General features: G+C 36.9%; 1 protein-coding gene across 1 annotated transcript in view; it reads left to right on the top strand.

The window, feature by feature from the left end:
* APPBP2 (amyloid beta precursor protein binding protein 2) overlaps positions 1 to 27614 on the top strand; it is a 66129-nt gene that overhangs the window by 31501 nt on the left and 7014 nt on the right. Inside the window, exons 3-9 of the mRNA XM_065897293.1 lie at positions 63 to 214; positions 5028 to 5151; positions 19417 to 19585; positions 23334 to 23423; positions 24665 to 24732; positions 24813 to 24918; positions 25617 to 25741. Of these exons, the coding sequence (XP_065753365.1) occupies positions 63 to 214; positions 5028 to 5151; positions 19417 to 19585; positions 23334 to 23423; positions 24665 to 24732; positions 24813 to 24918; positions 25617 to 25741 (834 nt within the window). The remainder of the gene's footprint in view (positions 1 to 62; positions 215 to 5027; positions 5152 to 19416; positions 19586 to 23333; positions 23424 to 24664; positions 24733 to 24812; positions 24919 to 25616; positions 25742 to 27614) is intronic.

Here is a 27614-nt window from a genome sequence, read left to right as displayed (position 1 = left end):
TCTAAAAGGACAAAATATGTTACCTTTATAAAAGCAAAAATGACCTTTTCCTTCTCTTTCAGACATTTGCTTCATCATTGTTTCCAGGCTTTGATGGATCATGGTGTGAAAGTTGCTTCAGTCTTAGCCTACTCATTCAGTAGACGGTGCTCTTACATAGCGGAATCAGATGCTGCAGTAAAGGAAAAAGCCATTCAGGTTGGCTTTGTTTTAGGTAAGTAATGGTAAAACAGAGGGGTGTTTTGTCCTGTGACATGACTCAGAACTAAGCCTGCTGGCATTAAAGGATTCTCACAGGACATTCCCAAAGTCAACGTGGGAGGTTGTGAGAAGAACTAGATGCGATATATTGAACATTAACTTTGTGCTAAGTACTATACTATGTATCTAAATGCTGTCTTTCGAGAAAGTCCTCATGACATTCCAGTGATGTGAAGGTATTAATAGAGTTTTAGAAATGAGGTAACAGACTCAGAAAAGTTGAGTAACTTGCTCAAGTCACATAGTAATGGAGCTAAGTTTAGAATCCTGTGGCGCTGTGATTCCAAACCACTTACCTTTCTACCATGTCAAGCTGCTACCAACCTCTTTCACCAGCTTACTGTGTGTTGTGACGTGGGACTTAATCCTTTTGGGACCTCAGTTTTCCCATCTCTAAAATGAGGGTAAATCTCCATTTCCTCATGGGTATGAGAATACTAAAAACATAAATGGAAAAGGATTCTGAAAAGGCTTTGTATGCTACACACATAGAAAGATATCGTTTAATGTTGCATAACATTTTAGTATGGCTTTTACAAATCTACATAGATAAGTATGTCTCAGGCAATTATTTATTCAAGTTATTGCTACCTTTTTACTTTGTTTGTGGAAAAATTATTTTGAAATGATTGTAGATTTACAGACAATATCAAAACCAGGAAATTGATACTGGTTTAATACTGTTACCTAGACTATAGACCTTATTTAACTTTCATTGGTTTTTACATATACTCATTTGTGTGTGTGTGTTTTATTTAAATGTAGTTGACATACAGTATTATGTTGGTTTCAGGTGTACTGCATAGTGATTTGGAATTTGCATACTTTATGAAATGATTACCACGACAAGTATAGTCCCTGTACAAAGTTATTACAATATTATTGACCATGTTCCTTAGGCTGTATATTACATTCCCATGGCTTATTTATTTTCTAACTGGAGGCTCAGACCTCTTAATCCCCTTCACCTATTTCACCCCACACCCCACCTCCTTTCTCTGGCAACCAACTGTTTGGTCTCTGTATCTACGAGTCTGTTTTCATTTTGTTTTGTTTGTTTTGATTTTTAGAGTCTGTGTATAAGTGAGATCATATGGTATTTGTCTTTCTCTGTCTGACTTATTTCACTTAGCATGATATAGCATGATACCCTCTAGATCCATCTGTGTGGTCACAAGATTTCTTTTTTTTTTTATGTTTAATTTTTGTGGTTGGGTAATATTCCACTGTTGTGTGTGTAAATATATCTCACACCTTCTTTATCCGTTCATTCATCTGTTGATGGACATTTAGGTTGCTTACATATCTTGGCTATTATAAATAATGCTTCACTGAACACTGAGGTGCATATATCTTTTTTGAGTTAGTGTTTTTGCCGTTTTTGGATAAATACCCAGAAGTGAAATTGCTAGATCATGTGGCAGTTCTATATTAAATGTTTTGAGCAACCTCCACACGGTTCTCCATAGTGGCTGTGCCAGTTTACAGCCCCACCAGCAGTGCAGAAGGGTTCCCTTGTCTCCACACCCTCGCAAACACTTGTTATTTGTTGTTTTCTGGTGATGACAGCCATCCTGACAGGTGTGAGGTGGTATCTCATTGTGGTTTTGATTTGCATTTCCCTGATGATTAGTGATGTGGAGCATCTTTTCATGTATCTGTTGGCCATCTGTATGTCTTTTTTGGAAAAATGTCTATTCAGATCCTCTGCCCATTTTTTTATTTTATAAATTTATTTTATTTATTTATTTTTGGCTGCATTGGGTCTTTGTTGCTGCACGCAGGCTTTCTCTAGTTGTGGTGAGCGGGGGCTACTCTTTGTTGCGGTGCGCAGGCTTCTCATTGTGGTGGCTCCTCTTGTTGCAGAGCACGGGCTCTAGGCGCGAGGGTTTCAGTAGTTGCAGTGCACGGGCTTAGTCGCTCCGCAGCATGTAGGATCTTCCTGGACCAGGGCTCGAACCCGTGTCCCGTGCATTGGCAGGTGGATTCTTAACCACTGCGCCACCAGGGAAGCTCTACCTTTCATTTTTAACTTCTCACATTAATGTGTGTGTGTGCGTGTTTTCTCTCTCTCTCTCTCTCTCTTTGGCACGTGCACATTTACTTTCTTTGCCAAGTTTTCATGATCATTTCCTTCAGTATTAGGAAAAAAATTTTTTTTTGTAGTGGTCATAGACAGTTTGCTTGGAGGAACTTAACATTCTTTTCCGAAAACAACCCTCAGCATTTATCCTTTGATAGTCCTGTGGAATATAAATTGCAACAAAGAATTGTGACTAAAGAATGTCTCTTAATAGAGTGTTCGTGACCTAGATGAATGTTAATATTGACATCCATTTAGTCCTAGGTAGTCATGTAAAAATCTATGTGGGAGATATTTAGTATCAAGGAAGGTGAAAGGCAGGAAGGCTAATGTTCACTGAGGTCCTCTGTTGTCTCTTCACTTGTACCAGTCTGGCCACTGTAAGGAGCCAGATTGAACAAGTATCTTGGAGTTAGAACCAAGTCCTAACAGATTCAGTTATATTATAAGTCTTGATCCTAAAATTACCGAAACAGTGAAAACACTTCATACCAGAAGTATACATGATGGAAACTTTTAAAAAATGACAGCTTTATCGAGATATAATTCACATACTGTACAGTGCACCCATTTAAAGTATATAATTTAAAGGTCTTTAGTATTTTCACAGCGTTCAGTCCCTGGTCAGGGAACTAAGATCCCACAGGCTGCGTGGTGTGGCCAAAAGAAAAAAAAAAAAAAGAAGAAGCCTGAGGAGGTACCTCGCAGAGCTGGGATGCTGCTTGGCTGGTACAGGTGCCTCAGAGTTCCGAGAAGGGAACTCGTGGGTCTAGAATCTCGACCTCTAGGAGGGACACCTGACTGGCTGGTACTAGTGTCTCTCTGATGGGGTGCTGTGAATCAGGTTCTGTAAGTGTTGGAAAACTGCAGCTGGAATTGGCTTACTGAGATGAATTGCCACTGCCAGAGTAAAGAAACATTACCCTGGGACACTGCTGTTAGCGGGGGCGTTGCTGGCAGAAACTGGAAGCTATCAGGGAGTGTCTCTTACTTCTCCAGTCTTACAGTCTTTCTCTCTAGTGCCTTCTTTGGTAGAGACTACTAGGGAGCCAGCTGGCAGAAGAGAAATGTGGTTATAGAGTCCTAGCCCAGTGTCATAGAACAGTCTAGAAGGGTTGGTTTGAAGCTGAGAGATAACAGCCTCATAACCCAGCACAGTGCACAATATGCTGAGGTAATGAGTAGGCGGTTGCTTCATAGGAGTATTATAATCTCATTATTCCAGTCATTCAGTGAGGACCCTAAAATGTCATATTTGGGGGGAAAAAAAAGTGTTCTAAAGCACACTTCTCTCCAGTTAAAGTATTTGTTTCATTTCATATAGCTTTAATTAAACATGAAACACCAGTCTGAGCAAAATATATTTTTTCTTGACCCAGATACTATTGACGCTATTAAGATTAGTTGACACTGTCAAAAAATGTATTAAACTGTTAGGAGTGGGTCAGGAGCCTCTAAAAAGATGGACAGTATCCTAAGGAAATGATGCCCACATGCCCCATGCATTACGACTGTTGGAGGACAGCAGTTTAATTTTTTGCTAAAAAAAAATTAAGATGAGCAAGCACTACTGTCTCTTTTATCTGTCTATCCTCTATGATGTGCTGTTATGCTAAGAAGATTAAGTTTATTCAGATGTCTTTATCCTCTTTGGGATTGGGTATGGAGAGATTGGAAAGTTATGTTTACCCTGCATGATTAAAATGTTAGACAAATCACTAAATATAGTGGCTAATTAGCTGGAAAATGTCAACCCTTAGGTGATGAAGTACGTTTGGAGGGCTAAAACTTTTTTTTTTAATTCATTTATTTTATTTATTTTTGGCTGCATTGGGTCTTCATTGATGTGCTGGCTTTCTCTAGTTGGGGAGAGCGGGGACTACCCTTCGTTGTGCACAGGCTTCTCATTGCGGTGGCTTCTCTTGCTTCAGAGCAACGGCTCTAGGTGCGCGGGCTTTGTAGCTGTGGCGAGTGGGCTCAGTAGTTGTGGCTTGAGGGCTCTAGAGTGCAGGCTCAGTAGTTGTGGCACACGGGCTTAGTTGCTCCAAGGCATGTGGGATCTTCCCGGACCAGGGATCGAACCCACGTCCCCTGCATAGGCAGGCGGATTCTTAGCCACTGCGCCACCAGGGAAGCCCAAGGCTAAAACTCTTGACTCCTGGGACTTCCTTGGTGGCACAGCAGTTAAGAATCCGCCTGCCAGTGCAGGGGACATGGGTTTGATCCCTGGTTGGGGAAGATCCCACATGCCGCCGAGCAACTAAGCCTGTGCGCCACAGCTGCTGAGCCTGTGTGCCACAACTAATGAAGCCCGCGCACCTAGAGCCTGTGCTCCACAGCAAGAGAAGCCACCGCAACAAGAAGCCCGCGCACCGCAACGAAGAGTAGCCCCTGCTCGCCGCAACTAGAGAAAGCCCGCGCGCAGCAATGAAGACCCAATACAGCCGAAAGTAAAAAACAAAACAAAACAAAAACTCTTTACTCCTTATTCAGGGTCTCAACTTTGATCTAATTTCCCTGGTTTGAGTTCCTTTTTTTTTTTTTAATTTCACAATTAGTATCTTTGTTTCAGACTAAACAGAGGTTTTTTTCATTTTAGGTAATAATCATTGTAAGCATGTCATTTTAGCTTTCAGGTGATTTATTAAATTATCTAAAGTTTTTGGTTTTTCTTGTCCCTTAGGTGGCTTTCTTTCAGATGCAGGCTGGTACAGTGATGCTGAGAAAGTTTTCCTGTCTTGCCTTCAGTTGTGTACTCTACATGATGAGATGCTTCACTGGTTTCGTGCAGTAGAATGTTGTGTGAGGTAAGTTGGAACAGTCCTTTAATTACATGCTGTAATGGTATTAGTGGCTTTTTTTAAAAAAATTATTTATTTATTTTAGGCTGTGTTGGGTCTTTGTTGCTGCATGCAGGCTTTCTCTAGTGCAGTGAGCAGGGGCTACTCTTCGTTGTGGTGTGTGGGCTTCTCCTTGCGGCAGCTTCTCTTGTTGTGGAGCACAGGCTTCAGTAGTTGTGGCGTGCGAGCTCAGTTGTGGCACACGGGTTTAGTTGCTCCGTGGCATGTGGGATCTTCCTGGACCAGGGATCAAACAATTGTCCCCTGCATTGGCAGGCAGATTCTTGACCACTGTGCCATGCGGGAAGTCCCTTGGGTTGTGTGTGTGTGTGTGTGTGTGTGTGTTTTGTTTTGTTTTGTTTTGTTTTTACTGTGCTCCGTTTGCATTTCTGGAATTGGACATAACCTGATTAATATTTTACTTCTAAATAACCTTTTTTAAAAAAAATCTTCATTTATTATTTATTTGGCTGCACGGGGTCTTAGTTGCGGCACGCGGGAATCTTCGTTGCTGCTTGCGAGATCTTCGTTGAGGTGTGCGGGATCTTTAGTTGTGGCATGTGGGATCTTTTGTTTTTAGTTGCGGCATGTGGGATCTAGTTCCCTGACCAGGGATTGAACCTGGGCCCCCTGCATTGGGAGCGTAGAGTCCCTAACCTTTCTTTTTTTTTGATGTGGACCTTTTTTTTTTTAAAGTCTTTATTGAATTTGTTACAGTATTGCTTCTGTTTTATGTTTTGGATTTTTGGCTGCGAGTCACCTGGGGTCTTAGCTCCCTGACCAGGGATTGAACCCACACCCCTGCATTGGAAGGTGAAGTCGTTAACCACTGGACAGCCAGGGAAGTTCCCCTAACCTTTCTTTAAAATACATTTTTTAACAGATGTACTTAAATGAAAGGCAAGCAAATCCAGAAGCAACTCTTTGATTTTACTGTCTTTATTATTTTTGTATATGTAGTTTTAGCCATTTTCATGCAGGTTTTCTCTCTGTCCCCCCCATTTGATTTGACATTTCTTAAAAATAATTTTTATATGAAACTAAAGGGAAATCAAAATAAAGTTTAAAAAATAACAAAATAATTCTTTGTCCTAAGTTAGCTAGAGTCTGGTCAGTTTACTGAATTGATAGTCTTCTATTTTTTTTGAATAAGGGGTCATATTTTTTTTGTACCTTAGAGGTGAGTTAATTAAATCTGCACCTCTTCAGAGCTAGAATACAGGTTCTTCTATATAAAACCATTGTTGATTTATGCTACCATTGACTAAAGCTCTCTCTGCTCAATCTTTTGAGGCTATTACCCCGTTTTATACAGGGCTTACCTGTGTTAGACAAACATTCAAATCCTGAAGTTAATTTTATAATGTGCAAACTTAATTATAAATAATATTTTAGGAGTTTAGGATAATTTCCCACAGATATTTATGATAAATTATAGTAGCACTTGTGTGCAGAAACTATAAAAGGATTGGTATTGGGCCTGTAATTTGTAGTACTGATAATCTGTGTCATCTTTCCTCCCCACTTCTACCTATCCTAGGAGTAGAAGACTAGACTATCTCATAGGGATTTTAGGGGCTAGCTAAGTGTTTCTTTGTGTATGAACTGTTAATTTAGAACAGAAAACCCATTTTCTATGATTTCATTGTAGATTGCTCTTTCACTGCAAGCAGTCTTTTGACCAAAAGGTGAAACATTTTCTTGTAAGTGCTTGCTTTTTATGCACACAGTCAGAAGATTTATTCCATCCAGATAACTAACATTTCTCCTATCTGTCTGATTTTAAGGCTCTTATATAAATTTTGTATTAATATAACCAAAAGATTTAGTTTTCTCAAAGGACCAGGGCTCCTCTTCTTTTTCCTATCTTGTCATCTTTAGCATGTAGCTCACGTCATTATGTTTGCAAATGCTACGGGCAAGGAGAAGGGCAAAGGGCTCATGCCCGCTGAGTCTGCTTCCTTTTCCTTTTTTTTTTTTTCAGTCAGAAAAAATAGCTTTCCCAGAGGCCTAGCCTTATCTTCTTTACTTATTACCTCTCTTTGAAACTGGGAAACTGGGACACATTCTGCACATCCTCCAACCAGTATAAGGTGGTCTGGAGAGCAAAACATTTTTAACTGTGCATTTTGCTGCCCCAAATGAACTCATGGGTCTACGTTAAGGAAGGAGGAGAGGGGAATGTTGGACAGGTAACTGTAAATACTGTGAGTGCTCGGGCTGTTTTCAGAACAAGCACATGTGAATAGGAAAATACCTGTGCCAAGAAACAAAGCTATTTATACCAGCTTACTGCCTGTATACCTAGACATCTTGTTCTTAAGAATTTTAAATTTCAAAATAAAATTTGCTTCTACACGGCTTTGCTTGCTAAATTCTTGGCCATTACAGCCGTTAAGATAATTTTTATTATTATAGTAGTATTTTTTGAAAAAAAGTTAAATTATTCTTACTTAGCTTTTAACTGATTTGGGAGAGGATTATTTTGGAGAACAGATACTAGTGAAATCCTTTAGCCAATCCCAGGAGCTTTGAGCCTAATGTAACAGTGTGTTTTTAACTTTAATAGCACAAAACCATTTTCTAATCTGGGGTTGGCATGGAAGCAGTATAGAGCAAATGTCAGAGACTCTTCTTGTTAAACCTGGTACCATTTCTCAGTCTTTGTTTTATTCCTTGAAGACTCTGCCTAGTTTTGTTTACTTTACTTGCTTTCTATTTAATAGCTTTGTTTGTTCTGCTCATGTGCGTGTCTATTGCCAAACAAATTGAAAACATACAGAAAACTATGAAGAAGAAAATAAATATTATCTGTAACCCTGCTGCCTAGAAATAACCACAATTATTATTTTGGTGTATTTTGGGGATTTTAAGTGAAAAATGGAACTTCCTGAACTGGAGGGAAAAGACTTGAATCTAGATTGAAAAAGAACCTTGAACCCGAAGCAGGTGAATTTCTTGAAATCCAAGGATAAATAGGAGTTAGAAGCTAAGAGAGAAGAGCAGTATCTCAATTACTGAGAAAATACTACACTTCACAAACTTTTAGGATAAAATTCAAATTTTTCAAATTTGTAGATACCAAATATACCTCCAGGTACTTTATCTGAGGAAAATAGTCAAGGAATATCTCTGACCAAATAAAAGTTCAATAGTAACAAATCTCACGACAGGGGAAGATGGTGTAGAAACAGTGGTAAGCAGTGAATATTGTAATATATAGTTAGACATTATGGAGTGGAAAGAATGAAGAACAAATGGTGAATTTGTAATATGTCTTATGTAAGGATTTTTTTTCAAACTGGAAATGAAAGGGAAATTTTAGAAATAACAAGACAGAAATTCTCAGTTACCACATACTATTAAATAAATGTAAGATAGGTTTGTTTGTGTTTTTTCCACCTGAAAATTGAAAAAAGAGTTGCCTTACAAAATCCCTCATGTTATGTGATGTTCTTTCAAGTCTCTTGTTTTGAACAACAAAGTACTGTTTGGGAAAGAAATGTTAGCCTGAAACTCAGCCAGTGCCAATACCAGGAAGCTCATAGAGGTCACCTGGCAGAATTTTCTTTTTACAGAAGTAATGGAATTTAACATAATTTAACACAAAATTTAGAATTATTCTAGGGGTCATAACCTTATAGTTGTGTTAGATATCTTTATTAACTGGCTTCTTGAATATTACTTTGAAATGTGATGCATTAAGTGGTTTGGTTGTGGAGGTTATGGGTGTCTACTTATCTTAGGTGGAATGGGAAAGCCCAACTGTCTTAATGCTTTGCAAATGGTTGCTGGTACCTTTGGATAACATTTCTAGGGACATGATACCAGACGCAAAAGTGCTGATTTTCAAGCAAGTGAAAATGTTTTACTCTGAAAAACTGTTAGATGACTCAGAAGTAGTTTGGTGATGATGAAGATAAATGTTTTAAGATGCATGTGAATAGTTTGGGTAACATTTCATAAATTACAAGAAGGAGAATTTTTGAAAATTTAGTTTAGATTTTAAATATGTATTTATAACAACATAAAGATGATTTAAATATTATAAATTTCAAAATGTTACCATATATATCCCTAAAACTTGATGTATTCAAGTTAGCAAAAAACCTTTTTTGGATGGAAAATTGAGGCTCATGTTATTGTGTTCAGGTTGCTTGCTGTTGGGCATATATTATATAATAGCCTATTTTAAAAATAAACATTCGGGAAAATGTAGTAGTATGAGAAAGTATTATAAAGGTCTCATCTTGGTAAGGGGAATATGAATGCCTATCATTTAATGTTCAAACATTGTCAGTGCTAGGGAGGGGTATATAATAAATTGACTAATGGAAAAATACGATAGACATTCCAAATTAGAATAGTGGGAATAGGGGTAAGAATGATTGGAAACTTGTCCAAGGTAGATAGATAAGCAAAGAGAATAGAGGAAATAACTAAGTATGATAACAGAAAAATGTGAAACAATTAAAGCCAAATACAACTATGACCATGTAAATGGGCTCAATTCCCCTATCTAGAAACAGCGACTGCCAAGAAGGTTAAAAAATGAAACCCGGGGACTTCCCTGGTGGTCCAGTGGTTAAGAATCTGCCTTCCAATTCAGGGGACGTGGGTTCTATCCCTGGTCGGGGAACTAAGATCCCACATGCCACAGGGCAGTTAAGCCCACATTCCTCAACTAGAGAGCCCGTGTGCTGCAAACTACAGAGCCCACATGCTCTGGAGCCCATGCACTGCAAATGAAAGATCCCACATGCTGCAAGGCAGATCCCACAGCTAAGACCTTATGTAGCCAAAAATTAAAACAATTCTTAAAAAATAATAATAATAAAATAAATAAAAAATGAAAAATGAAACCCAGCTATATATTGTTAAAAGAAAATACCCCTAGACAATAATATTAACAATAAAAGCAGAATTCAGGATAAAAACCATTAGTTGATAAAAAAGGATATTGATAATGTACAATCCACAAAAAGGTCATAAACCCATGTATAGCAAATAAGATAGTAGCCCTCTACATAAACACAGCACCCTAAAAATACAAAGAATTTGATTAAAAAGATAATCAATACAAAGTCGAGTACCTCCAGGATGGGTTAATTCAGAATTCATAGAGGTTATCAGGGAACTAGGTTTTTTTTCCATCTTCTGGCTCCTCTGTCCCCAGTGATTGTAAGACTGCTGCTGTGGTTTGAGGTATCACATGCAGATTCCACATTGTCCAGCAGAAGAAAGACCATATTTTATCTCTAAATGACAAAGGAGCCTTTCTCAGAAACCACCTAGCTGACGTACCCTTGAGTCTCATTAACCAGAGCTAGGTCATTTGTTGACCTCTGAATCAATCAGTGGCAATCTGAATGGGATCACCATGTTAGTATTGGCTTAAACTAATCATGATTTACTTATGAATCCTATGAGAAAGGGGTCAGTGTCTAACAAAATCAGGGTTCTGCCAACAAGCATGAGATGGGAAAGATGACTTGGTTAGAGAGCCAGCAGTATCTGCTACATCTCACAGTGCTTTGCTTCCCCACTTAAAATTAAAACCACACCAGACAGGTATTTCTTAGAAATACACAAGTTACCTAAACTGACCCAAGAAAAAAATTAAAATTCTGAACAAGCCTATAACAAAGAGATTGAATCAGTAATCAAAAACCTTCCAAAAAAGAAAAGTCCAAGACCAGAAGACTTCAGTAGTGAATTGTACCAAACATTAAAAGAAGATAAGGACTTCCCTGGTGGTCCATTGGTTAAGAATCTGCCTTCCAATGCAGGGGACGCGGGTTCGATCCCTGGTCAAGGAACTAAGATCCCACGTGCTGTGGGGCAACTAAGCCTGAGCACAGCTAGAGAGAAGCCAGTGCGCTGCAACGAAGAGCCCTTTTGCCGCGACGAAAGATCCGCCACCATGATGAAGATTGTGCGTGCTGCAACTAAGACCCGATGCAGCCAAATAAATAAATAAATATTTTTAAAAAATAAAAGAATTAACACCAGTTCTTCCCAAAGTCTTAAAAAAAATCAAGAGGAAGGAACACTTCCTAACTTACTCTATGAGGCCAGCATTAACCTATATCAAAACCAGAAAAAAGACATGAGAAGAAAAAAGAAAAGAAAATTACAGACTAATATCTTCTATCAATATAAATGCAGAAAGTCTCAACAAAATACTAGCAAATCGGATGCAATAGAATATAGAAGGATTATGCACCATTACTAAGTGGGATTTATCCCAGGAACGCAGAGGTGATTCAACCTAAGAAAATTAATGCAGTATACACCACATTAGTAGAATGAAGGGTGAAAACCATGATTATCTCAATTGACACAAAAGACATTTGACAAAATCCAGCACTTTTTCATGATAGAAACATTCAGAAAACTAGGAATAGAGGAACCTTCCTTAATATGATAAAAGGCATTTATGAAAAACCCACAGCTAACATTATATTCAAATCTTCCTCCCTGAGATCAAGCACATGACAAGGATGCCTGCTTTCACTACTACCATTCATCTTTGTCCTGAAAGTTCTAGCCAAAACAATTAGACAAAAATAAAATAAAATGCATCCGTGTTGGAAAGAAAGAAGTAAAACTATCTCTGTTCACAGGTGAATTGGAATTTGCCAATATTAAAAACTTTTGTACATCAGAGGACATTATCAAGAAAGTGGAAAGACAGCCTATGGAATAGGAGAAATATTTATAAATCATATATCAAATAAGGGTCTAGTATTCAGAATATTTCAAGTACTACAATTCAACAACAATCAACCCAATTAAAAAATGGGTAAGGGATTTGAATAGACATTTCTCCAAAGAAGATATGTAAATGGCCAATAAGCATCATTTGTCATTAAGGAAATGCAAATCAAAAACAATGAAATACAACTTCACATCTGCCAATCTGGCTGTAATGTAAGAAAGAAAAGAAAAGAAAACGAAAGGGGGGGAGGGAAGGAAGGAAGGAGGAACAAGAGAGAGGGAGGGAGGGAGAGCAAAGAAGGAAGGGAGGGAAGGAAGAAACAAAATAAATATTAATAAGAATGGAGAAATTGGAATCCTCATGCATTGCTAACGGGAATGTAAAATGGAGCAGCTGCTATGGAATAGTTTGGTGGTTCCTTAAAAAGCTGAGCAAAAAAAATTACCATATGACCCAGCCGTTTCAGTCCTAAGTATATATATCGCAAAGAATTGAAAACTGGGACACAAACAGATACCTGTGTGTTAGAGTTCATTGCAGAATATTTCACATTAGCCAAAAGGTGGAAATGACCCAAGTATCCATCAACAAAAGAACCCTTAAACAACGTGGGTTTGAACAGCAAGTGTCCACTTAATACACGGATTTTTTTTATCCAGTACATACATACTACAGTACTACACGGTCTACTCTTGGTTGAATCCAGAGATACAAAGGGCTGGCTGTAAAGTTATATGTGGATTTTTTTTTATTGCCCTGGAGGGTCAGTGTCCCTAACCTCCCCCCACCACGTTGTTCAAGGGTCAACCGTATATACAGTGGAATATTATTCCACCAGTTTTGATGGCTGCTACAACATAGGTGAATTTTGAAAGTAATATTCTAAGTGAAATAAGACAGTTATATAAAGACAAATACTGTATGATTTTACTTAAATACCTAGAATAGACAAATTGATAGAAACGAGAAATAGATTAAAGGTTACCAGGAGCTGGGGGGTGTAAGGAGAGAATGGGAAGCTATTGTATATTATAGTGTGTGTTTGGGGTGATGAAAAGTTATGGAAATGCATGGTGGTGATGGTTGTAAACGTGGTAAATATAATTAATACCACCAAGCTGTACATTTAAAAATGGTTAATATGACAAATTTCATGTTATATATTTCACTACAATTTTTTTAAAAGCCCACCAGTCTTTTTTTTTAATTACCCAACCCTCCCCTTTCAGTTTATCATTTATTTTCTAAAATTCTTAAGTAGTTCATAGAAAAATATGCTTGCATAAGCAGGAGAGAAATTTTTTCCTTTGAGTTTACTTTTAAGATTTTATTTTTGTCATGTCTATCCAATGAGGATCTAACTAGTCATCTTGCTCAATCTTATAGTAAATATATTTATAAACTAGTGACCTCTAGATTTGTATATTTTCCACTTCAAACAATGAATAACTTAACTAATTAAATAGTAATTGCTTTTTTAAATTTATTTTTAAAATTTGCTTATTTATTTATTTTTGGCTGCATTGGGTCTTTGTTCCTGTGCACGGGCTTTCTCTAGTTGTGGCGAGCGTGGGCTACTCTTTGTTGCAGTGCGCAGGCACCTCATTCAGGTGGCTTCTGTTGCGGAGCACGGGCTCTAGGCGACGGGCTTCAATAGTTGTAGCTCGTGGACTCTAGATCGCAGGCTCAGTAGCTTTGGCACATAGGCTTAGTTGCTCCACGGCATGTGGGATCTTCCCGGACCAGGGATCGAACCCATGTCCCCTGCATTGGCAGGTGGATTCTTAACCACTGCACCACCAGGGAGGTCCCATAGTAATTGATTTTGCTAATAGCTATTGATCAAGTAGCTATGATTTTACATTGTCATAAAGATAAAATACTATGGGGCTAGAGGCATATGGGAAATCTCTGTATCTTCTCAGTTTTGCTGTGAATCTAAAACTGCTCTAGAAAATAAAATCTGTCTTTAAAAACTATTAAAATAAAATACTATGCTTACATGGTAGTACCACATTTGGAGAGCCTTGAGAACCTGCCTTTTTATTAGGCTGAACGTTGAGGCAAAATTAGATCCTCAGTTGGACCAAAAGTTTTTTGGATCCTGCATCCTGCTCATTGTCAGCCCAGATGGACACACAGACCCTGAAGAGTCTCCATATGTTAAATTTGCCCTTTTGTTTCAATAGATCATCAGTGGAGACTGGAGAAAATATCAAGCTGTGCTTTTCTGGCATAAAATATGTAGTCTGCTACCCCCACCAATTACTAAATAATTTCCAGAAACTAATTTTTAGGCAGAATACCTATAGTGAAGTTTGCTGGAAATGCAGTTCTTAGTATTGTAGAAATAATTGGTGAGCACTGTTCTTTTCATTTTCTAAATTTAACTTTTTTCTCATTCAGCCATTTGGATAACTATCAAATCTGTATTTCTTATACCAATCCTTTTTTTCTCAAGGGTTTTTTTTCTAGGCTGTTGTAATATCTTCTGTCCTGGTTGCCTTGCTTCCGCTCTTGGCTTTACTATAATCCATTCTCCACACTGCAACCAGAGCAATCTTTGTAGAGTTGCACTGTTCAGTATGGTAGCCATTAACCATATGTGACTATTTAAATTAACATTATGGGACTTCCCTGGTGGCGCAGTGGTTAACAATATGCTGCCAATGCAGGGGACACCGGTTTGAGCCCTGGTCCGGGAAGATCCCACATGCCACAGAGAAACTAAGCCCATGTGCCACAACTACTGAGCCCATGTGCCACAGTGCCACAACTACTGAGCCCATGTGCCACAGCTACTGAAGCCCACGCACCTAGAGCCCGTGCTCCACAACAAGAGAAGCCACTGCAATGAGAAGCCCGTGCACCACAACAAAGAGTAGACCCCGCTTGCCACAATTGAAGAAAGCCCGCACACAGCAACGAAGGCACAATGCAACCAAAAATAAATAAATTTTAAAAATTAAAAAAAAATTAATTAACGTTAAAAATTTAAAGTCAGTCCTCAGTCACACTAGGCAGATTTCAGATACTCAGTAGCTGCTTGTGGCTACCAAATTGAGCAGAGCAGGTATAGAACATTTCAGGAAGTTCTATTAGATAGCGTTGTTCTACAGCATAAATCAAGTAATCTCACTTTTGCAACCAAAATGACTTACCATGGCCAGTAAGACCCTATAAAAATCTTTCTTTTCTCTACTTTCTCATCTCTCTTTACATACTCTGTTGTTCAAAATACTCCAGACACATTGGCCTTCTTACTGTTCTTTGATTATGCCAGAACTTTTTTCCCTTTCTCAGGGCCTTTGCACTCGTTATTACTTCTTTTTGGAACATGCTTCCCCCATGATTGCCTCTTCATCATTAAGTGTCAACTCAAATGTTACCTCTGCAAGAGAATTCTTCCCTATCTTCCCTAAGCCCTTCCTTTAAGAAGGCTTTGATCATATCACCCCGTTTTTATCATCTTCGTAGCATTTATCTTTGTCTTACTTAATTGGTGTGTGTCTGCCTAATACACTTTTCCCCACTAGAATGAAGCTTTTATTTTCTTCCAGCTTTATTGAGATATAATTGACATATAGCACTGTGTAAGTTTAAGGTGTACAACAAAATGATTTGACTTAGATACATTGTGAAATGATTATCACAAGTTTAGTGAGCATCTATCATCTCATATAGATATAAAATTAAAGAAATAGAAAAAATTTTTTTCCTTGTGAGGAAAATTCTTAAGAGTTACTCTTAACAACTTTCATGTATAACATACAGTAGTGTTAATTTATCATGTTATAAATTATATCCCTAGTACTTATTTATCTTATAACTGGAAGTTTGTACTTTTTGTCTGCCTTCATCCGATTCCCCCTCCCCCCACCTCTTACCTTTGTTAATCACAAATCTCTTTTTCAATGAGTTTGTTTTTGATGTATAATTGACCTACAGCACTGTGTTGGTTCCTGTTACACAACATAGTGATTCGATATTTCTATACAACTCAAATGATCACCAGATAAGTCTAGTTACAATGTGTCACCATACAAAGATATTACAGTTATTGACTGTATTTCCCATGCTGCACATTTCATACCTGTGACTCATTTATTTTGCAGCTGGAAGTTTGTACCTCTTAATCTCCCTCACCTATTTCTTTCCCTACCCGCTTCCCCTCTGGTAACCACCTGTTCATTCTCTTTGTCTGTAACTCTGTTTCTGTTTTGTTATGTTCATTTGTTTTGTTTTTTAGATTCTACCTATAAGTGAAGTCATACAGTATTTGTCTTTCTCTGTCTGACTTATTTCACTTGGCATAATACCCTCTGGTTCCATCCATGTTGTCATAGATGGCAAGGTTTCATTCTTTTTTATGGCTAATATTCCATCGTGTATATATATCACATCTTCTTTATCCATTATCTGTTGATGGGCACTTAGGTAGCTTCCGTAATTTGGCTGTTGTAAATAATGCTGCAATGAGCATAGGGGTGCGTATATCTTTTCTAATTAGTGTTTTTGTTTTCTTTGGGTAAATACCCAGGATCTTTGCCCATTTTTTAATGGGGTTGTTTGTTTTGTTGATGTTGAGTTTTATGGGTTCTTTGTATATTTTGGATATTAACCCCTTACCAGATATATTGTTTGCAAGTATCCTCTCCCATTCAGTAGGTGGCCTTTTTGGGTTTTTGATAGTTTTCCTTGCTGTGCAAAAGCTTTGTAGTTTGATGTGGTCCCATTTGTTTACTTTTGATTTTGTTTCCCTTGCCTGAGGAGATATATTCAAAAAAAAAAATTACTAAGACTGATGTCAGAGAGCTTACTACCTATGTTTTCTTCTAGAAGTTTTATGGTTTCAAGACTTAACACTTAAGCCTTTAATCCATTTTGAACTTATTTTTTATGATATAAGCAAGTAGTCCAGTTTGATTCTTTTGCATGTAGCTGTCCAGTTTTCTCAACACCATTTATTGAAGAGGCTGTCTTTCCCCCATTGTATAGTGCCTCCGTTATTAGAATGAAGCTTCTTATGGTCATGGATTCTTTCTCTCCTGTTTACCACTATATCCCTTGCACCTAGAGAAATAGAAATGACTGGCACATATAGGTGTTCAGTCAATACTTGACTATGAGAGTCTCTGAAAACTTTATCATCTGAAGTATATATTTCTTTTTACTATAATATTTTACTAAATTTCACTTTTTTTTCATAGTGACAGGGATCATTGCAGACTGCTTGGTCATTAGATCAGCAATTTGACTGTCAAGTGATATTGTCTCTTTATTCTGTATGAGTATACTTACTTTAGCATGAAAAGTTGCCTGTATACAAAACATATTTTTTCTACTTTTATATTTCTGCTTTAAAATATAAATCTAATCAACTCACTGTTCTAGAGTTGCCTGATAATTATATTTATTTCTTCTTTAAGTTGAAATTTTGTAATATGAAAGATACTCCATTCAGATTGTTTCTGGCCACACTGGGTCTTCATTGCGGTGTGCGGGCTTCTCTGGTTGTGACGTGTGGGCTCAGTAGTTGTGGTGTGCAGGCTCTCTGGTTGTGGTACTCGGGCTCCAGAGTGCTCAGGCTCAGTAGTTGTGGCGTGCGGGCTTAGTTGCCCTGTGGCATGTGGGGTCTTAGTTCCCCAACCACGGATCGAGCCCACGTCCCCTGCATTGGAAGTCTGATTCTTAATCACTGGGCCACCAGGGAAGTCCCCAGAACTTTTTATTAACTTCAATACTGTATTATTTTATTTGAGGGCTTTAGTCTTTTCTAAAAGCAGGTAACTGTATTGTGAGTGTTGGGAGGATACACAGTGGCGTTGTGTAATATTTGCCACCTTATTGAATAGTACTGATAATTTAAAATTACTCTCTTTTAGAATAGACTGGTGGCTGCCAAGGGGGGAGGGGAGCGGGAGAGGGATGGATTGGGAGTTTGTGATTAGCAGATGCAAACTGGTATATATAGAATGGATAAACAACAGGTCTTACTGTATAGCACAGGGAACTATATTCAGTATCCTGTGATTAAACCATAATGGAAAAGGGTATGAAAAAGAATGTGTGTATATATATATATATATATATATATATATATATATGTATATATGTATAACAGAGTCACTTTGCTGTATAGCAGTAATTAACACAACATTGTAAATCAGCTGGACTTCAATTTTTAAAAAAGGAAATTAAAAGTACTCTCTTTTTTCTCACTGTACAACGGAATGATAGACATCAGAAGATTGTTAAGAATGTTTCTCATCTTGGATCATTGATCTGTTAATATTTTTGGAATAGATACAAAAATTAGATTTTAAGTATCTGGGTTTTATTTAATACTCCTGAAGAATGCTTCCTAACCTCTTCATACTTGGTTTTCTTTTTTTAATACTTGGTTTTCTTTTAAATTACATTTATATTTTGTTCCATCTCAGGGCTGAGCATTTTCAGAAAATTGTCATGGTATATGGACATAATGTTTAGCATGATATATGGACATAATGTTTTAGCCAACATTATAATAGATACATAAATATATGTCCAGTCCTCACTCTGTTCTCCTGTCTTGTATGGTCTGTACAGATGTATAGTCTGTTGCTATCTTGACCTCATTCTGACCTAAAGCATTTTACTACTCTTACATATCACTAGGTAGCATGGTTTTGGGACTTCCCTGGTGGTCCAGTGGGTAACATTCTGCACTTCCAGTTCGGGGTGTCCGGGTTCGATCCCTGGTTAGGGAACTAGATCCCACATCCATGCTGTAACTATGAGTTCACATGACGCAACTAAGAGTCCGCATGCCGCAACTAAAGATCCTACGTGCCACAACTAAGACCCAGTGCAGCCTAAATAAATAAATATTTTTTAAAAAACCAACAACAACTAGATAGCATGGTTTTACAGATACTTTGTTTAAAGAATTCTGTATTTTTCCACCATAGAGGATAAAGGTTATAAAAGAAAGAACTGGCAGTACCACTATTTTCAGTGAACTTATCTTACTGGAAAGATAAGTAAAAACAACTTTTATGAAGCAACATAAAATGAGTGGTAACTGACCAAGGGTTGCACGAATATACTAAAAAAAAGAATGAAAAGTAATGGTAGGTAATAGAATTTCATGTTGATTTTTATTGTCTTCATTGTTTTCGAAATTTTTTATAATGAAACTGCATTACTTTGGGATTTGGAACACAAAGAATTAAGTGATAGATGTAGCACATGGTAAGTCACAAATACACAAAATACTTAGAGAAGATAAGGAATCAAAGTTGGATGAGATAACCATAGGTAGCTTTCTGGAACGAGCATATACTTTTTTCTGTGCATTAGTTGGTCCCAGCTTCAGCCGGATGGTTGTTTTCCAGTGCTGCCTCATTTCTTCTGTCTCGCGACCTTAACTCATTTGGGTGCTACATAGTGATCAGTAAGAGGTTATCAGTTCTCCCATGCTGGAAATAGCTATCAGAAATAGAGTAATGTTATTTGTGCTTCTGCAGATTGCTTCATGTGCGAAATGGAAATTGCAAATATCATTTGGGTGAAGAAACATTTAAGTTAGCTCAGACATACATGGATAAACTCTCAAAACATGGCCAGCAAGCAAACAGAGCTGCACTCTATGGAGAACTGTGTGCACTCCTATTTGCAAAAAGTCACTATGATGAGGTGAGTGTTTTGAAGAACGTTTCACTGTGACCAGTAAGTATCTATAAAACAAAAGATACATCATATAATGTCATATTTGTTTTAATAGATCTCATTTTGACATATTAGGTTTACTTAGAGCAATATACATTTGTAATGGAATATTTTAAATTAGGCAAAAGGATTATTCTGTGAGATGGATTTTAAACATACTTATACAGTTTAGAGCCTGTTTTTGTTTTTAATTTGACCAAATGTATCTCTGCATAAATTATTTTGAGGGCATGCTCTGTTAAATGAACCTTTAATAGGTGCTTTTTAATTGGATGTGTAGCTCTGGGTGAATTCTCATAACTTGAAGGCATTCATTTCAGTGGGAACCTAGATTTTATTTATACTTTATTGCATTGTTTTGCTTCTGTCTCTTCATTATGAGAAAGATAGCCTCATTCTTGGCTTTATACTGTTAAATTAAGGCTTTGGAGCTAATGAATACATAGTTGAGAAGTGAGCTGTGTAAGCTTAACTCCTTTATTTATGGAAGAATATCATAATTACTTTATGCTGTCAGATAGCTGTCATTTAGCTTTCATATTTTAAAATTATCCCTATCTCAATTTTTACCCTGTAATATAAATACGTGTATGTTCCATATTTAAAAGAAAGTCACCATTAGAAGTGAAACTGGAGAATTCTAGAATAATTGTGAAGTGATGTTTACAATCCCAGTGCTAGGATCATCCTGCTTTTAATATCTAAGAGGTATCATCAGGGAATGCATTTGTTGAATCGTATGGTGAGAGTATACGTTTTTTAAGGAGCTGCCAAACTGTCTGTACCGGTGTACATCCCACCAGTGATGAATGAGAGCTCCTGTTGCTCCATATCCTTGCTAGCATTTGGTGTTGTCAGTGTTTTAGATTTTTGCCGTTCTAACAGGCATGCCTCATTGTTTACATTAACTATTTTTGAAAGCTTAACAATTCATTATAAGATGAGTAAGTTCTGAGGATCTAACGTACAGTGTGGTGACTATAGTTAATACTGTATTGTGTATTTGAAATTTGCTAAGAGTAGATCTTAAGTGTGCTCATCACACACAAAAAAGGTAACAGTGTGAGGTGATGGATGTGTTAATTAGATTGTGATAATCATTTCACAGTGTATATGTCTATCAAGTCATCATGAACACCTTAAATATATACAATTTTTATTTGTCAGTTATATGTCAGTAAAGTTGGGGGGAAACTTTTTTAAGTCATTAAGTGTATGTGTTAAAATCTAAAATCCTTATCAGTGTGCCTTCATTTTCTCAGGAGGTTTATGTAAGTTCTTCGGTTATTTTTGATGCTGAATTCCTGTGTCTGCTGAACTCGTTCTGTCGATGGATTATTTTGCCGCCCCTTTTATGCAGAGTATTCCATAGCTTATTGACCCAGATATAGAATTTGGCCCCTTTCTATGATTTCCACACACCAAAAACAAAGAACCCCATTCACAGAGGGCCTTTGTGTGGATAGCCTTTACTAGAAATGAGAATGAAGTAAGCAGCAACAGTTCAAGTATTAGAAATGTCTGCCTTAAAAGTTCTTCTAGGAATTGCCTGGCGGTCCAGTGGTTAGGACTCAGTGCTTTCATTGCCGGGGCCCCGGGTTCAGTCCCTGATTGAGGAGCTAAGATCCCACAAGCCGCATGGTACACCCAAAAGAAAAAAAAAATTCTTCAGGTGCCCCACCATCTTTTTATCTCTCTACATATGTCCTCCTCATCTTGGCCATCTCCGTTTCCCCTTTCATTGTTTCTTTTCATCCTCGTTTTTCATACTGCCCTGCATCCTTCTTTCTGTTCTGTAAAGTGAGTCATGTCTTGCCATTTTTTTACTCATGTACTCAGCTCCAGACCCACCTTAATATGTCCAGACTCACCGATGTATTCAGTGGAAGAAAAGTACTTTTTATTCACCAGTTTCCATTTTCTTTCTTTCTTTTTTTAATATTTATTTTTATTTATTTACTTATTTTGGCTGCACTGGGTCTTCATTGCGGCACTCAGGATCCTCGCTGCGGCGTGTTTAGTTGCGGCATGCGGGCTCATAGTTGCCTCATGTGGGATCTAGTTCCCCATCCAGGGATCGAACCCAGGGCTCCTGCATTGGGAGGGCAGAGTCTTACCCACTGGACCACCAGGGAAGTCCCACCAGTTTCCACTTTCTTTACTAGGCAGTTACTATTTAATTGACGGTTATTTTCTTTCTGAACATTTGAATTGGGGTGTCGTACTGTGTCTTATTCATGATCTTTGCAACTCGCACATTCATGAGGAATATTTAAGTCTATAGATGTTTCTTGGATAATCTTGATAGTTTATAAATTTGTCGTTGTATCTACAGAAAGAAAAGTACACAAATCTTGAGGATATATCAATAGTTTGATGAATTATCACCATATTCTGTTATTAGTCCATGTAGGCTAGGTTTTGCTAAGGTAGTATCAACCTCCAAACAGCACTGACTTGGAATAATAAAAGTTTATATCTTGCTCATGCTACATCCCATCTTGGGATCTCTGTGGCTCTGCTTAACATCCCATCTATACTTTGATCAAAACCCTGCATTGTGGAACAGCCTGTATCTAGAACATTACCAGCCTTGAGCAGAGGCAGAAGCATTATGGGGAAGGGATTACTGGTTCTTAGAGCTTTCTCCCAGAAATGCCATGTTTCACCTCTGCTTATATTTTAATTAATATTTTGGCTAAAGGAACTCACATAACCATTCTCGTCTTTAATGTGGAAGGGAACTTTATCTTTCCCCGAAGAGGGGCAGTAAATATTTAAAAGCAGTATTACTTACAACTTACCACAGATTTTACCTTCTTATTCTGGAACAAAATCAGCTTATTTAGTATTTTACAAACAAATCAGATTTTTTGGCCTAAATCTCATATATTTCCTTTTTGTATCAAAATTGCTTCTGAATAGCTACATCTTTTAGGTGGAATGGAAGAGATGGAAGCTTACAGAGGAAAACAAATGTTTACTTTCTAATATTTTCAATTTGTTTTCCCCACATTTTTTGTGATCCCTTCATAATATTATTTTGTTTCTTTGAAGCAGTTCTTTCTATCTATAAAGTAATTTATTTTGCTTTCTTTCCCCACTAAGCACTAGGAGACGAAGGACATTTTCTGTTGTGCTCCCCAGTAGATACCTATGTGCCAGCACATTGCCTAGTACTTAACCTCTCTGCACCTCATTTTCCTATAATAATAGTACATATCTCAAAGGGGTGTTGTGTCAATTAAATGTGTGTGTTAGTGCACATAAAGTGCTTAGAACAATTATTGGCACAAAGTAAGCACTCAACTAAACAAGCAATTAAGATACAAAATACTAAGTGTTACAGTAGGGGAAGGAAAGTACAGGAAACCTAGCCTAGGGCTGAAACCTGAAGGACAACTTAAGTGGTTTAAGGGGTCGGAGGGCGGAGGGGAATGTATTTTAAGGCAGAGGGAACGGTATGTGCAAAGGTTTCTGGGCCACAAAGAACATGCCTCTGATTTCCTGAATATGTGTCACATATCCCAAGAAAAATGTAACAAACGTACACTTTCAAGAAGACTCAGCCTCTGAGAGAAAATTTTAAGTGTAAATATTTTATATGTGTTCTTATTCAAGTACTTGTAAGCTGCAGGAAAAATTCATAATCACTTCATTAAATATTGTCAATTTGATATATCACAGGTTTTGCTCTTCTGTAAATATTTTTTAGGCATACAAATGGTGCATTGAGGCAATGAAAGAAATCACAACAGGCTTACCAGTCAAAGTCGTGGTGGATGTTTTAAGACAAGCTTCTAAGGTGAATATAAAGTTGAAATTATTAAATGGATTATAGGATTAGTAAGCTTTAAATTTGTGTAAATTAACCTACTATTTAACAAATCAGGTATTGCATACTCATGCATAACAAAGTCTATTTTCTAAGTTTCTCTGCTCAGTTTTAGAGGTCCGGCTTCTTTCTTAAACCTTTACAGCAACCTGAATTCCTTATGTCATGGTTGTATGGGCTTTCGTCACTTTTCTCCTAAAAAATAGCCTGGTATTAAATCTTTTAGTCACAGTATTGGCAGTGTCACAGTGTGATAGCTTTTTTTTCTTGACTTGGTAGGCAATACTTATTTGATTTTTACTCTAGTTTCTTCTTACTCTGTAAAAAAAAATGCATTAAGTCTTTGAAGCCATTTAGTAATATTTAAAAATTGCTGCTTTGGTACACTGAGGCTTTGAAGCATTGATGTACTTTTCAGACATACTCTTTCTACCCAGAGGTTTTTCAGTTTTGAATATTCCATTTTGGTTGGTTTTACTTATGGAAATTTCAATTAGAAGAATTATTCTAAAATTATAGATTTAGAAGAGTTTTAAGATTTCTGTGAAATTTATGAAATAAGTCATTTTAGAGCAAGTAAACAGCATAAATATTCAGGTTATTATTAGAGCTAGAAGAGACATTAATATGTTTTTAATTAATTTAAAACATTGAATATACATTTAATATAAAGACAGCTTAATATATATGCAAGATTTACATTTCTGTATGTAAATAATATTTACAGTTAAAGACGACTGGCTGTCTCATGAATCAAAATATTTTAAGAAGTAATAGGAATACTTGGAATTCTGTGCATTTAAAAGTTATTAGATGGAAAACTACAAAATAGTTGTAAGCCACTGTAGAACGGGGATATAAATAAGTACCTTAGAAAATAATACGGTGAACCCTCCCCGCCTCTGTTTTAATAATATGTAAGGATGGGAATGTACCAGCTTTTTAAGGTAACTTTGTTATAACAGGTTTGTTCTGGGCATGACTATCAAAATTTTAAGTTTTGTAATTTCCCAGGATATGTACAGATCTGTTTATAATGGAGTTTTCAAATACTTGGAAGGAAATAAATTACAAATAGAATCATTCTATTTATGTTTGAAGATGCTTTTTTCAACCATTATAGTTTGACTATATCAACATAAGCCATACTTGTTTCAACACACTAATTAACTGTTTCAGAGTTATTTAACAATTTTTCACTTTATCTTTAGGCTTGTGTTGTAAAACGTGAATTTAAGAAGGCAGAACAGTTAATTAAGCATGCAGTGTATTTGGCACGGTAGGTGATTGTTATTAAAAATACCATTTCAAATTGTTTCTTTCTACTTTATATCCTAATAGTTTTGTATCTTTTTATAGGGATCATTTTGGATCCAAACACCCAAAATATTCTGATACACTGCTAGATTATGGGTTCTACTTACTCAATGTAGATAACATCTGTCAGTCTGTTGCAATTTATCAGGTATGTTAATAGTTATACTTTTTTTCTTTCAACCTAAATTGACTTGCTGACCTGTAATTTGTGATGTACAAACCACTGTCTAAAAATAACTCTTTCTGAGCCCTTCCTCATATATGGTACTCCATTATTTTACTAAATAATACCTAGAAGGCTTAAAACTTAATGTTTTAGGAATTAGTATCATCCAGGAAAAAAGTTCGGGTGTTGTGGGTCAGTAGTTAAGAGTAGTTTTCCATTTTTCATTTACCGAGATGATGGCTTGTCTTTGTTGTTGATTTAGCTCATATCATTATAGCTGCCTTTGTAGTAGCAAGGAGGCTTGATAGCAATTATTTTAGGCCTTATCTCAGTCAGTCTCAGGAAAATGATGTGTTATGCCATCACTCTGGACAAGGTATCCTTGATTTTATAGTTTACTTCCGAAGAGGACATAGAGAAAAACACTAATGTAATTCCTAAGACATGTGAGTGATTTTATTATTAAGCCATTGCCTTTTAAGTCAAACTTAACTCTTTAGAAAATCAGGCTGTAGGTGAATTTTATGTTCTGTTGTGATTTAAATACAGCAGGACTTTTTTCAAAACTGATGGGATTGAGTATATAGAATCTATATTTAAATTACTAGGATGCTTAATTTAACTGGGTAGTGTCTTTTAAGGATTCACAGTATTACCAGTTATTCTCATGACTCTTTCAGGCAGCCCTTGACATTCGGCAGTCGGTGTTTGGTGGCAAAAATATCCATGTAGCAACAGCTCATGAAGACTTGGCTTATTCTTCATATGTTCACCAGTATAGCTCTGGGAAATTTGACAATGCACTGTAAGTTCCACTTTCCTTTTCAGTGAGGGATTAACTACTGTTGCTATATTTTGTTTTGTTTTTTCCTAATGCAATACTTTTCAGTGTATCTTATGGATTAAATTTGTCCTCCTGGAACTTGAACAAGATACCTAAAATGTTCTTGAAGTCATTTAAAATCATATCAATTTATAAGCCATTTGTTTAGATCTTATGTGGTTTAACGTTGAGACATAGATCTCCATATAGAATATGACTTATTTTTTAAGTGTCTCCTTCAGTAATTTTTCTTTGACTAATACAGTAGTGTCTGGTTAAATGACAGACTTAACCTAAAAACTTGCTCATAACATGCAGAAATACTGAATAATGTAACAATCATCTTTTTAAATACATAACGGAGCTTGTAAGATAGAGAAGAAATCCCCAAGGGCCAGTAATGGACTAAAATCCAAAAAGGGTAGGCATGAACTACAGTATGAGTGTTCTGGGGTGGAAAGGCTTAGAAGGCTTAAAAGTTTCTGTAACCTTGGTTGAACAGCAGTCCTGGGTTTAAGAGACAAGGCATTTAGCCCATAGGAAGCTGTGGCTTAGAAGTGAAACCCTCACATGAAGCCAAGATCAAGGCTACACCCTCGGAGAAAGAGTAGACTAGGGGAAAAAACTGCCCACTGGCAAGAGAGGTGACATGGAAATTTGTCCAACTTAAGTTGGGCCCTCAGTTGAAAAAAAAAAAGGAACCTCACAGGGGAATTTATAATTTATAGATGTCTACGTTGTGTTTGGGCATCATGCATGCAGGAACCCCCAAACTGAGGAAAACATTAAGAAGCACTTTGGGACTGCTAGTTCTCCTGGGATGCTTTTCAGGAGAAAATGCAAAACTCTTGGAAATAATTAACCTTCCGTCCAAGCCATACAGACTTCCCATAGATCTAGCTGTACCTGAGATGAACTCATCATAAAAAATATTTAAATAAGGGAACATTTCCCCCATGGGTGAGTCAGCAGACATAATGATCAAGATTAGAACACTAAAAATAACAGTTAACAGAACTTTATGGCTGATACTATAAAGTAAGGTTTCTTAAATGTTTAAAGATATAAAACGGGTTGGCAAACTATGGCCTGAAGGCAAAATAAAGGTTTATTGGAACATAGCAGTGCTCATGCACTCATGTATCGTCTATGGTTGCTTTTATGCTGTAACAGCAGAGTTGAGTAGTTGGGACAGAGTGTAGCCGCATAATCTGAGATATTTACTATATGGCCCTTTACAGAAAAAAATGTGCTGGCGCTGATATAAAAGAAGGAATCAGTAATGTTTTGGCGGGAAAATGAAGGGAAAAAGGCAGATTTAAAAATAAAACAACTGAGGGAACTATACTCAGTATTTTGTAATAACCTATAAGGGAAAAGGAATCTGAAAAAAAAATATATATGTATGTATAACTGAATCACTTGGCCATACACCTGAAACTAACACAACATTGTAAATCAACTATATTTCAATTAAAAAAATAAAACAACTGATACATCCTACAGCATGAATGAACCTTTAAAACATTGTGCTAAGTGAAAGCAGCCAGTTACAAAGGACCACATATTGTATAATTTCATTTATATGGACTATCTAGATACAGGCAAACAAGTAGAAACAGAAAGTAAGTTGGTGGTTGCCTAGGGCTGGTGGAGTTGGAGGAAAACGAAATGACTCCTAAAGGACACAAGGTTTCTTTCTGAGGTGATGAAAATATTCTGAAATTAATTGTGATGGGTACATAACTCTGTAATATATTAAAAACCTTCAATTGTACACTTTAAATGGGTGAATTGTGTTGGTATGAATTGTCTTAATAAGCACTTTTATAATAAAAAACATTATAATAGCTGG

This window comes from Phocoena phocoena, chromosome 19 (genome assembly GCF_963924675.1).
Source record: "Phocoena phocoena chromosome 19, mPhoPho1.1, whole genome shotgun sequence".
NCBI lineage: Eukaryota > Metazoa > Chordata > Mammalia > Artiodactyla > Phocoenidae > Phocoena > Phocoena phocoena.
Note: the sequence above shows the minus strand (reverse complement) of the source record. Positions and strands in the feature narration are given on the sequence as shown.